The 13,661-nt window shown below is 49.2% G+C and overlaps 1 protein-coding gene across 2 annotated transcripts in view; it reads left to right on the top strand.

The window, feature by feature from the left end:
• GSG1L (GSG1 like) overlaps positions 1-13,661 on the top strand; it is a 222,982-nt gene that overhangs the window by 176,583 nt on the left and 32,738 nt on the right. For both annotated transcript variants that reach the window (XM_057695292.1, XM_057695293.1), the window contains one exon: positions 5,815-5,926. In XM_057695292.1, the coding sequence (XP_057551275.1) occupies positions 5,815-5,926 (112 nt within the window). The remainder of the gene's footprint in view (positions 1-5,814; positions 5,927-13,661) is intronic.

Consider the following 13,661-nt stretch of genomic DNA (forward strand, 5'->3'; position numbering starts at 1 on the left):
AAATCAATGCATTTCTAAAGTAACAATTTGGGAAATTAATTTTTCTGCCAACAGGCTGGGTCCAGCTTCTGAGTCTAGTTGGTAGTTTTTGTATTAAAATACTCTTATGTCCCCACTGCCCTAGTGTTTGGAGTAGTTGTTCTCATGAATGTTTTCCTTCTTTAGTGGATGCTGTCTGGAATCGCCTCTGTCTACTACTACCTGCATTTTATACATGAGAAAACCAAGGCACTGCCAGGGCAGATAACTCAGAGAGCATACAGACAGGCATGTGAGGAAGAAACGGAAGATGTTACAACAGCCGAGGGTTTACAGAACAAGGTCCAGCCCTCAGAAAGGAACTGGGGCAGTGGGACAGTGTTGGGGGATGGGGCTGAGGAAGGGGTCAGGGCCCCGCAGAGGGAGCAAGGTTCTGGGTAGGGTAGCACTTCTGGAGGGAACCAGCAATGGGCCGAAGGGAAGAGAGACCTGTCTTTCCAGCTAACAGACTCCACTGTAAGTTATAATGATTGAAAAAACGGGGGTGGGCGGGGGGTGGGGGGAATTCCCTGGCGGTCTAGTGGTCAGGACTCTGATCTTCCACTGTAGGAGGCCCAGGATCGATCCCTGGTCAGGTAACTAGGATCTCACAAACCGTGTGGCACGGCAAAACAAAAAGTGTGGCATTGTCATGGAAACAGAGAGAAATCCATGGAACAGAATCAGGGTTAGGAATAGACTCATGTAATGTGAGGCTTGGAATGTGGTATAAAAGTGTTATCAAAAATCAATGGGGAGGGCTTCCCTGGTAGCACAGTGGTTAAGACTCCACCTGCTGGGACTTCCCTGCTGGTGCAGTGGTTGAGAATCTGCCTTCCAGTGCAGGGGACACGGGTTCGATCCCTGGTCCAGTAAGATCCCACATGCTGTGGAGCAACTTAGCCCGTGAACCACAACTACTGAGCCTGCACGAGCCCGCAAGCCACAACTATTGAGCCCACATGCCACAACTACTGAAGCCCGAATGCCTAGAACCCATGATCCGCAGCAAGAGAAGCCACTGTGCTGAGAAGCCGGCACACCGCAACGAAGAATAGCCCCAGCTCGCAGCAACTAGAGAAAGCCCGCGTAGAGCAACGAAGACCCAACAGAGCCAAAAATAAATAAATAAATAAATAAATTAATTAATTAATTAAAAAAAAGAGAATCCGCCTGCCAATGCAGGGGTCACAGGTTCGAGCCCTGGTCCAGGAAGACCCCACATGCTGCGGAGCAACTAAGCCTGTGCACCACAACTACTGAGCCTGCGCTCTAGAGCCCGTGAGCCACAACTAATGAGCCCATGTGCTGCAACTACTGAAGCCTGTGTGCCTAGAGCCTGTGCTCTGCAACAAGAGAAGCCACTGCACTGAGAAGCCCATGCACCACAACACAGAGTAGCCCCTGCTTGCCACAACTAGAGAAAGCCCGTGTGCAGTAACGAAGACCCAATATAGCCAATAAATAAAAATAAAATAAGTAAATAAATTTTTAAAAAATCAATGGGGAAAGAACATCCCTTCTATAAGCGTTCAAAGCAATTAACTACTCATCAAAAAAAAAATTGTTAGATCCTTACCTCACACTGTTTGCCAGGATAAATTCCAGATGAATTAATATAAATATCTATAAGTATGTTAGAAAAAATATATGATAATGTGTTTATGGTATTAGTTTTCTTAAAGTAGACAGAGGAAGCAAAAACAAAAAAGCAAAAGACTGCTAAATTTGACTATATTAAATATCAAAATGCATGACAGAAGCAGCTTTATTCATAATTGCTGAAACTTTGAAGCAACCAAGATGTCCTGCAACAAGTGATACATTCATATGCTGGAATATTACTCAGCAATCAAAAGGAAAGAACAAACAAGCCATGCAAAGATGGGAAAGAAACTTAAATCCATATTGCTAAGTGAGAGAAGCCAATCTGAAAAGGCTACATACTGTGTGATTCTAACTACATGACATTCTGAAAGCACCTGAACTATGGAGACCGCAAAAAGATCAGCGGTTACCAGGGGTTCAGAAGGAGTGGGGAGGGAGGGGTGAACAGGTAGAGCACAGGGGATTTTTAGAGCCATAACTATTGGACACAGTAATGGTAGATACATGTCACTATGCATTTGTCAAAACCCATAGACTAGGGGCTTCCTAGGTGGCGCAGTGGTTAAGAATCTGCCTGCCAATGCAGAGGTCACGGGTTCGATCCCAGCTCCAGGAAGATCCCACATGCCGTGGAGCAACTAAGCCCGTGTGCCGGAAAAAAAAAAAAACCCATAGACTGTACAACACAGAGAGTGAACCCTAATGTAAACTACGGATTTAGTTAATAATAATATATCACTACTGGCTTATCAATTGTAACAAATATACACTCGATTGAAAGATGTTAATCGTAGGAGATTAACTGTGAAGGCAGAAGGAGGGAGCATCTGGGAACTCTGGAACTCTGTATTTTCCACTTAATTTCCTGTAAACCTGAAATTGCTCTAAAAAATAAAATCTATTAGTTAAAAAAAAAAGACGTGCTGTACCGGGGAAAAGAGAAGCAGCAGACTATTGGGAGTCAGGTTTAGTATCCAGAAATACATAGAGAATTTTTATCAATTGTAAGGAGAAAGATTTTTGAATAAAAGGAAATTGACAAAGGATACAGACAAGCGCAGTCAGAGAAGAAGAAATATAAATGGTTGATAAATAACATGAAAAATGCCCAAGCTGACTCGTAATGAGGGAAATTACAAAACTTAAAACAATGTTGAGGTGTCATTTTTTACCATGCAGTGGGCAAAACTTTTAATGTTTAATAATATCAAGTATTGGTGAGGATTTGGGTGAGGACTCTCACTTAACGGGCAGAAGTACGACATGGTACCGCTGCTTAGGAGAGCAGTTCACTGACATTGATTAAAATTCAAAATGCACACGCTTTATGACCCGGCAATTCCTGTTGTTGTTCATGCTGGGGAAATACTTGCTTGTCTGCACAAAGAGACTTGTAGAAACGTGTTCATTGCAGCATTGCTTAGAGAGCAGAAAGCTGGAAATAACTTAAATACTGTCAACTGATTGGATAAATAAAACATGGTATATCATTATCAAGAAATCTTATGCATCAGTTCCAAAGAATAAGGTATGTCTGTTATGTACCTATTGGAAGTTCACCAGGAGTTGTGTCAAGTAAAGATGAATAAGATACCCACGAGGCTCAGCCCTTGTCTCCTTTATTTATCTTATTTTTGGCTGTGTTGGGTCTTTGTTGCCGCGCATGGACTTTCTCTAGTTGTGGCAAGCGTGGGCTACTCTTCACTGCTGTGCAAGGGTTTCTCATTGCAGTGGCTTCTCTTGTTGTGGAGCACGGGCTCTAGGTGCACGGGCTTCAGTAGTTGTGGCACATGGGCTCAATAGTTGTGGCATACCGGCTTAGTTGCTCCGCAGCGTGTGGGATCTTCCCAGCCCAGGGATTGAACCTTTATACCCTGCATGGGCAGGTGGATTCTTAACCACTGCGCCACCAGGGAAGCCCAGCCCTTGTCTCCTTCTAACAGACTGAGCCAAGGCAGAGGGGACCCAAGAGGCTTCTAGCATACCTGCTGGGGCATGACTGAGGATGGGGTCTAAGCCTGGCAGAGATGGCCTGGGGAAGCATGAGTCTTTAGGGGGCCTTTGGGGGCCTCAGCATCTGTCATGGTCACTCTCTCCCTGGATTTTTCTGACTCAGGTTCTCCCCACCAGCCCTGGAAAGCAGCCCTCATCTGAGGCCAGAGGTCCATGACAGGCTGGGCCCAGCCCAGATATACAGGCAACCAGCTTTGAGTCCTCTCTCTCTGTGGGGCCTGGGGTCGGGTGCCTGGAAGGAGATAGGTGTGCTGGATGCTTGGGAGCTCCCGAGCCTCTACTGTGCACAGCTCTTCTCTACTCAGCTTTCAGAGACATCACATGGGTAGCTTGAAATTGGCCACGGTGGGATTACTCACACCATGGAAATTGACAAAACGCTACAAATCATAGCTTCTTTTGTGTTTCCCTCTTTGGAGAACCTGTTGTTAAACATTTACCTTCGCACTGTGACAACACAGGGTGTCCCCATTCACCCTCACTCCTGTCCCCAAGGCTGGGTTTCAGGACTCAGAACCTCTCTGCCTCTTTACTTCTGTCTTTTCTTATCTCTACCCCTTCTCTCCTTATCGCCATCTCTTCTCTCGTCTCTATAGGGGAAAGGGTGACTGGGCAACAAGGGGAGGATAGACTGCTCTAGGCAGCATAGGAAGAGCCCTGGCTTTAAGGGCATGGGTCTGGGCCCCCATCACAACTAAGCCATCTACTCCCTTTGTGACCTGGGACAGACTTGACCACTCTGCACTTCTGTTTTCTCACTTGTGAAATGGAAATAATCATATTCAGGGCTACTATATACAGCCTTGGAGGTGTGGTTCTGCTTTGACTCTAGGGAGTGACATGCATATAGACTGTGATGTGAATGGAGCCGTTTGGAGATGTGCAGTGCGCAGCCTGAACAACGGTACATGGCCCACATCATCTTACTTATTTCAGAGGGTTGTTGTGAAGATTAAAAGATAATAACAGAGGTGAACGAGTCTGACAGAGTGCCTGGCGCACAGTAGGTATACACACATTACTGGTTTCCTTCCTTCCTCTTGTCATCTACCCCTTCCCTCCTCATCAATATGGTATCACTCCATCTGGATATTAGTCTATATTAATCCACAGTTAGCCACACACTGTGGCACCCACAAAAGCTCCAGATGCCACAGTCCACACAGAGCAATGTCCCCAGGTTTATAATAATCCTGGTAACTGTAACGATCGCATGCCTGCTAGGCAGCAGACATGGACGGAGGCTGCCCTGCTTCATTTCAGCCACTTTTCACCTTACCTGTCATAATCCTCATCTTAGGGCTGAAAGACTTGAGGCTCAGAAGAGTGAGGTGCCTCACCCAGGGCCACATGGTGGAAACATAATGGAGAAGGATTCCTACTCAGATCCCTTGGAATAAAAGTTCTCTCAGCCAGTGGGTTCCAAGATTTTTGACATGAGCCACAGAAAAACATTTCATGTTACAATCAGTACACACACACACACACACACACGCACATATATAGAACTGAAAAGTTTCACAAAACAATATTTACTCCTGCTACATTTGATGGTATCAGGTATTTCTATTTCCTTCCACTCTTTTTTTTTTTCCTTAAATGCTGGTTGCAATCCATGAAGTTGATTTCACAATCCGCTAGTCTAGTGAGTTAAGACCTGCAGTTTGATAAAAATTCTCTAAGCAGCTTCTCCCCAATGATCTTCTAACACAGGTATCAGCAAACTCTGGCCCACGGGCTGAATCCTGCCCAAAGCTCGCTTTTGTAAATAAAGTTTTATTGACACAGGGTCAGGTCATCCCTTTGTGTACTGGTTATGGCTCCTTTGCGCTAATACAGTAGATTTGAATAGTTGCAACAGAGACCACACGGCCCAACCCACAGAGCCTAAAATATTTACTTTCCTGGTCTCTAACAGAAAAACTTGGTCCATCCAGAAACAGATCTGTCTCTGTGCCTCCCTTGCTTACATTTCTCCAGGGCTGCCCTTTGCCCTCGGGCTGAACTCAGACTCCTCAGTGGACTTAGAAAACCACCGCCCTCTGGTCCTCTGTGTCCTGGTCCTGCTGACTGCCCTTCCCTGGGGGTCTGTGCTCTCCCTAGCACTCACAGGCCCGTGGTGGGTAGACAAAGCCTCACCTTGTCTCCTGATACCTTGTCCTGCTCCCCCCACAGGCCTCCTGGGCATGGTAGCCCACATGATGTACACGCAGGTGTTCCAGGTCACCGTGAGCCTCGGCCCTGAAGACTGGAGACCCCATTCCTGGGACTACGGGTGGTCCTTCTGGTGAGTGGCTTTTGACTTTCAGATATCAGAGCCCCAAGGCATGCTGGGACTTCAGGAGCTCAACCCAGTTGGGACACAGAGGAAGGCAGGGCAGGGTGGGGAGGAGAAGCCCAGAGTCCAAAGATGCTTTGAGACCCTACAGCTGAGGTTGGCCAACGATAGCCTCTGGGCCAAACCCAGCCCATCACCTGTTTTTATGCAGCCCTCAAGCTAAGGAGGGTTTTTACATTTTTAAATGCTTGAATGTAAATCAAAAGAAGAATACTTGTGACATGCAAAAATCATGGGAAATTCAAATTTCAGTATCCATAAATAAAGTTTTATTAGGACATAGCCAGGCTCATCGGTTTCGTATTGCCTACAGCTGCTTTCATGCTGCAACAGCACAGCTGAGCCGTTGTGACAGAGACTGAATGGCTCACTAAGCCTAAAATATTTACTATCTAGCCCTTTACAGAGAAAGCTGGCCAGCCTCTGCCTTAGAGGCTACTCTAGAACGTGGGATGGAAGATGTCGAGATCTTAGTGAAGGGCTCTGAATAGAGGGATCAGGGGCCAGCACCCCAGACCATGGTGTGCAAAAGAAAGGCAGAATCCATCAAGATTCTTTGGCTTGTGAGAGAGGCCCAAGCTTAAGTAAATAAGAGGTGTGTTTTAGTTCATGGGAGTGAAAAATCCAGATGGGTCAGCTAGGGGGACATGGATTGTAACAGAAAAACCCACCCACCCCAGTCCAATCAATAAGGAAATACATTGGTTCCTGTAAGTGGAAAGTGCAGCTTGGCATGGCCTTCAGGGAACGTTTGATCCAGAGTTGCTGATGTCATCGGGGCTGAATTCTCTTCTTCTGTGGTTACCTGAGCATTGCCCACTCCCCATGTTAACTCTGTCCCTGGGTGGGCTTCCCTCCTGGTGGTGAGAAAGCTTCTTTGAGGCTGGTGCTTCTTCCTTCACATACAGGGGGAGAAAGAGCTCTTCCCCTAACATTCACTAAAGTCCCAAGCTTCCCTCTGATGAGCCCAGCTTAGGTCATCTTCTCTCTTCTGAATCATCACCATGGCTGGGGGAGTGTCATGAGCTCATTGGCTCAGCTGGACCATTCCTCTGGAAGGAGGAATGAGTCCAAAACTCTCAAATGGTGAGTGGGTGGAATGGATGCTGGGTGAGCCACCAAATTGTCTGCTTCAGGCGCAGCTGGATCCAGGTGGTCAGGTGATTGATCAGGAACTCAGTCATGCTCTCGCCACTTCTGACTCCATTCTCTTTATATTGGCTTTATTCATAAGCAGCTTTTCCCCAGGTGGTAGCACATTTGGTCACCAAGCCTAGTTTTAGGCTTACATGTTACAAATGTAGCAAAACCGGCAGAGAGATGGGGGCGTCTTTCCAATATTGCCAGCCAAAATCTTGTTTATGACTTTCACTGGATTAGTTTCAGTCAGGTGACCATACTGCAACCAATGATTTAGACCCTGAGGAGACTCAGTTACTCTAATTGGTCTGGCCAGAGTCAGGCGGTGCAGAGGGCGGGGTTGCCCCATTCAAACTCTTGGACAGAAAGACAGAGGAGAGGTCCTCTAATGGAAAACTGGGGGTGGAGTGAGCAGTTATCAAAAGGAGGAATGTGCGCTGGGCAGACAGTGACCACAGTTGTCTGGTACGCAGGGCATCCGGTCTGGTTCTGGTGCCTAGGGGCATTTATCCACTCAGTCGTTTAACACATATTAACTGAGTGAGCACTTGTTTAGGGGCAGCCTGTGCTGGAGCTCCTAGGTGCTGGGGGTACAGCAGTGGCTGAGACAGTGTTGTAACGGAATTAGGACAATGGACAAGCTATGTGCTGAACCATGCTATGATGTGGGTGGTTGAGGGGGAGGGTCACAGACAGCCACGGAAGCACAGAGAAGGGGTCACTGACCCAAGTTCCTCTGGGGAGGGTCCTCGGGGGAGAATTTGGTCAGGCGAGCTGGTGGAGGAGAGACTAAGATAGTGTGTTGGGCAGGCGAATGGCAGGTGCAAAGACTTGCCAGTGAGAGGGCTTCTTGGGGAGAGGGTGGTCAGAGTGGAGCAGGAACCAGTGGTGATTATGACCAGTGGTGATTATGACCTGTGGTGACTCCTGCTGTATTTCTGCCCCTGCCCACTCTCCGCTTGGCTCCGCCCTCTTAAAGCGAAAGGCGTGTGCCTTAAGGGGACCTTGACCCATCAACACAGACCCTGATCCCTTTAAGGAGAACAGTCACAGGGAAACCGCACAACAGTGCTATGATGTAGGTGGTTCATGGAGGGGACACTGAGCCACAGAGAACTTAAGTAACCTGTCTAGGGATATCTGGCTTGGGAGCGGCAGAGCTGGGATTTGAACCCAGGCAGTCTGGCTCCGGATCCCATGCTCTCAGCCTCTATATTCTGCCTCTGAAGGGATGAGGTAATAGTAAGACATTTCATGTGTGTTTAGCACGTGACACACGTAAGTGCGCAGGGAACACTGGCTTTTCTAATATTATCGTTATTGACATGAAATGTAACGCGCACAATCACCCCTTGTTGCATATGTAGAGGCTGAGGCTCAGAAAGGTTGGGTCACTTGCCCAGGATTCCGAACCCTCTCCCCCCACATGCCTCTCTTTCCGGCAGCCCCTGGCGCTTCCTCCTGGCCTGGAGCCCAGGCTGCTGGTGTCCGCCACGGGAACCTTTCTTCCTCTGGAAGCCCACCCTCCTGCCCTGCTCCTCGGCTCCCCCCGGGGCCGGCCTCCCAAGGGGCACCCAATTCCCATTTGACTTATTTAAGGCTGGGACCCAGTGTGCAGCCCCTATGAGGGCTGGTCCATTTCTCCTTGTCACCGAGGCCCGCAAGATGGATCAGGCTCCATTTTTCAGCCCTCACGTCTGGGGCCTTGCCAGGGCTGTGCAGTGTCATCTCTCTTGTTTAATATGTGTGAGGCCATTTGTCAAAATTCTGCCCCCACTCCCCCCGCCAAGGAGGAGGCCAGCTCCACGGCAAGACAGCGCCAGCCTCTGTCTCCTGGCCCAGCAGGGGAGGAGAAACGGGCTATAGGGGGCTTGTCAGTTGGGGCTTCTGAGGAGCTCAAGTGACGTTGGGCACCAGCTTCCGAGGGCCACACCTGCACGGGAAGGTGAAGTTCCGTGGTTAGGAGGCCACAAGCCTGGGTTCAAACCCTCACCCTAATGCACACCGCCGGCTGCTGTGGGCAGCGTAAAGGGGTGGTTGAGGGGCAGCCTCTGGAATCAGACAGCTTGGGAGCAGGTCCTGACCCTGACCTTCCCCAGCTGTGGGCCTGGCCACGTCACTTACCCTCCCTGTGCCTCAGTATTCTCAGCTGTAAAATGGGGACAGCCTGAGTTTCTGTGTCATGGGGCTCTTGTGAGTGGTATTCTAGTTCTCTGTTGATTTATCACACATCACCCCCAAACTTAGTGGCTTAAAATAAAACTGTGTTATTATCTCTTACGGTTCAGTGGGTTGACCCAGCTCAGCCAGGTGGTCCTGGTTTGGGCTCTTCCATGATGCTTCAGTCAGATGTGGGCTGGGGCTACTCCTCTGGGGCCCTGCTGGGCTAGGCATCCAGGATGGCCCCTCACAACGCTGGCAGTCGGTGCTGGCTGGCACTGGGAGCTCGGCTGTCAGCAGGACTGGCTTCTCAGGCACGGTGGCTGGGTCCCTGGGGAGTGTCCCAAGAGCAAGCATTCCAAGAGATCCCAGTAGAAACTGCAAGTTTATTTTATGACCCTGCCTCAGAAGTCACACAGTCACTTCTGCTGCATTCTGATGGTCCAGAGCAAGCGATGGGGCCAGAGTCAAGGACAAAGAGCTGCACAAAGCATGAACCCCAGGAAGTGTGGCTCGGGCTGGGGGATCTTTGGAGACTGTGTGAAATAGCTCACGTGAGGCACTTGGCACAGAGAATGTGCTTGATGCATGTGGCTGTGAAAAGCAAGCGACCTGTCCTCTCTGAGCCTCAGCTTCTTCCTCTAGAGGAGGGATCACAGTCATTCAGGTCTAATGGGGTTACTGTGAGGACCACGTGGCATCCAGCTCTTAAAGTGTGCATACACCACAAGTACTCCGTAAGTGGCAGTGATATAAATGGTGATGATGACATTGGGCCTTTGGTAATGCCACTCGCTTTTTGAGAGGCACGTGACCCAGATGTCCAAGAGGATGACATCTGGTGGGCACGTGGGCAGCCCCTTGCGCTCCGTTCTCCCCAGTCTCCCTGGACTTGCCACTCACGTAGGTTCCCAGGACTTTAGTGTTTCCTCAAGATCCAGCCCTGGCTGCACCATCTCCTTACGCCCAGACTCTCCTCCGTGGGCCCCCACTAGGGATGCGGAACCCCATCCCTGCCCTGGGCCCTGGGCCCTCCAGCTCTCCTGCCTGCTCCTCTTTTCAGCTCTTTATCTTAACTCTCTCCAGGTCCTCCTGTGACAGTGCCAAGGCAAGTCCCTGGGGGAGTGGGGGGCGTGGGGATGCAGGCAGCTGCTCGGCTTGGGGAGGGGGTGGATGACTTGGTCAGCGCCTCCTTTGTACCAGGCATAGCGGGAGGCACTTTACAAGCCCTGAGCTGTCCGGTCCTGCCATTGACCCCCACTTGGAGGGGTTGCCTTAACCACTTGAGGGATGAGGACACAGGTGCAGAAAGTGCAAAGGCCCGAGTCACACAATTAGCCTCAGAGGCTCCAATTGCATGCAGCCTAGGGCGGAACCCAGCCTGTAGAGGTTTTATTTGACCTGCCACACTGGGTTTTTTAAATTTGCATTTATTTCTGACATCCAAATCGGTAAAAATTTTGCATAAAAATCCAGGTTTCTGGCTTCTCTTGACTGTTGGAAGATATGTCCGTGCCTAACCCACATCGCCACACGACAGCAGGCAGCTTCAGCTGAGCAGAGGCTGCCCCTTTTAGATGAGACACCTGCTCTCCTCTTTACCCCAGTCCCCACTGTTCCCTATTGCCTTATCTTACCCACATTTTCCTCACTTAGGCATCTGCCTGACCCTGCAGGAATTGGAGTTTGTGACCCCTGCTTGGAATGTCAACATGCCAGTCTTCCTGGTGTTGGTGGGAGAATGGAAAGCTAGTCACTTTCTACTTCTGTTTTGCATTTGATCAAAATGGAGAGGGATGGGAAAAGAGCCCCTCCTACCCCAGCACACACGGTGAAACCCCAATCCTGAGCAGAATGAGGGTAGTAGAACATCGTGGAGTTGTAGCTTATAAAAACTGGATGCCCAGAGAGGTTAAGCAGTTTGTCCCAGGTCACACAGCAAAAGAGTAGCAAGTTGGGCCAGGTTCCAGGAGGGTGGTGCCTCTCTGTTTGCTTCTGGGGACCATCTGTGTGTCATTTGGTGGCCTCACCTCTGTCCTCCTCTCTTCTCCTCCCTTCCTCTTCAGTCTACATGACCTTGTGGAAACAGCAGGCTAGACTTTTCCCTCTCTGGGGACCCCAGGCTGCCCTACCCTTTCTGCAGGACTGAGCTGGCATTTCAGCAAGTTGATCCCTTGCAGTGGGAGAGGGAGATCCTGGAAGAGCCTTGGCCACAAAGAGCTGCTGGACAGGGTGTTTGCTGGTGTTACCGAGAGGCTGTGTGGTCAGCAGGAATCTCTCGCTCTTACTCACCTCCCCTGAGGCAGGTGGCACTGGCCTCCTTTTCTCTAAGACCAGGGCAGGGAGAGAGCAGTGTAGTGCCCAATGGTACCCTGCCACCATGGATGGACCAGCTGGGCCTCCAGAAGCTGCCGTCATCATCTCCTGGTCCCTTTAGTTCACAGGCACTGAGGATGTCCTACATTAGGAACATTTGTGCCATGTCCTGCCCCACACAGTCACTCTATGCCCATTTGGCCTGAAGGTGGATGAGGGCTGCACAGTGACCAGGTACAGTCTTTCCACTGAGCAGGGCCTGGGGTAGATTTCAAGGTGGCATCCATGCATTTCTGAATCTGGTCCCCTAGTACCCCCCTGACCTGACCCCGTAGCTCTCAGAAGACAGAGAGTTAGTTGACAGCCACCCCCACTGTCCATCCCCCATCAGTGTCACAGTGTCCACCCTGTCCTTCTCTCCAAAAACCAGGCCAACCACCCACGTACCTCACTGTACCAGTCCAGCCACGTAAGCTGCAAACACCAGCAGGTGTTCCAGACTCGAAGTTTTCAACCTGTGCCCTGCGTGGGGGTCTGGGGGCCTGGGGGTTTTGGGAGTACGGAAGTTGAAGACTCACAGATACAGTCCCGAGCCCCTCCCCCACATCAAACCGAACAGTGTTTTTCTGTTTTTTTTTCTATCTGTTTTTATTTTATCTGTATTTATTCATTCTATAAATATTTATTGAGCACCTACTATGTGCCAGGCACTGTTTTAGGTGCTAAGGATATAGCAGTGAATGAAAATAAGGCTTCTGTTTTCATAAAGCTGACATTCTGCTGTGTGGGGGAGGACCACCCAAAAACACATAATAAGGACGTGCACTTCTGGGAAGATGGAACAGATAGACTTCTCCCTACCCTCCTGCGTAGTACAACTGAAATTCCTGGACATTATACATAAAGCAAACATAATAAGCCTCTGAAAGGTGGAGGGAAGACAATAGGCTAGCTAAGGACCCAAGGGATAACACATTGGTAAGTACTTTTTGTCTTCCACATCCCAGATTTGAAGCTGAAGAAATCAGCAACTCAGAAATGCCAAAAGGCACAGACCCCCTCTCCCCAAAAGCACCACTAAAAGTTTGCTTTCTAGTGAAAGAACCAGAAAAGGGGCAGCCTACCAAAACAGAAAACTTTTAGCAATAACTGCTTTACCCAGTCACACATCACAGGGAAAAAACAAAAATAAAACAACAAATCCCCCAAACAACAACAACAACAAAAAACCACTCGGTGGCTCCACTCCACTCATGCCAAGTTTAGATTTCAAGTCATCAGGCTATAATGAGGCACCCAACTGCATCCCCACATCCTGCTGGGCTGGTACCAGAGTAGAAAGCTGTGACTTTCACCCCTTTCACTTGACAGTAATACGCCCCACACACCCCTGAGTGTGGAGGTCACCTGGGGAGCCTGGACTCCCACCCCCAGTAGGCAGTAACAAGGTGCCCCTCCCCATCCCTGCTGGAGTGGTGTCAGAGGAGAAGTAGTGGAGAGTCAGGATTTTCACCACTGCCCAGTGGTGATGACGTCATCCCCCTCCCTGTGGTGTCAGTGGAGCAAATTGGGGAGCAGTAATGAGGCACTTCTGCCCCTCCCAACCAGAGTGGTATCTGCAGAGGCCTAAGGGGGTCAGAACTCCCACCCCTGCCCAACGGTAACCAAGAACCTTTCCACCTTGAATGTCAGTAGTGGCCCAGTGGGAAACCTGGACTTCTACTCCTACCTGGCATTAACAAGGCAGCGTTCCCCCTTCCTTTGTCAGAACAGTGTCAGAGGAAGTCAGCCAAAGCAGAAGGTTTAAACAAGATCCAGAGTCTCATAAAAAATACCCCAAATGTCAAGTTTGCAACTGAAAATCTCTCACCATATCAAGACCTGGGAAGATCTCAATTTGAAAGTAAAAAGACGAGATCCTGATACTGAGATAACAGAGGTGTTAGAATTATCTGAGAAAGATTCTAAAACAATCATAAAAATGCTTCAACAAGCAATTACAAACACCCTTGAAACAAATGAAAAAATAGAAGGTCTCAGGAAGGAAATAAAGAATCTCAGGAAAGAA

This window comes from Hippopotamus amphibius, chromosome 9 (assembly GCF_030028045.1).
Source record: "Hippopotamus amphibius kiboko isolate mHipAmp2 chromosome 9, mHipAmp2.hap2, whole genome shotgun sequence".
In the NCBI taxonomy this organism is placed as follows: Eukaryota; Metazoa; Chordata; class Mammalia; order Artiodactyla; family Hippopotamidae; genus Hippopotamus; species Hippopotamus amphibius.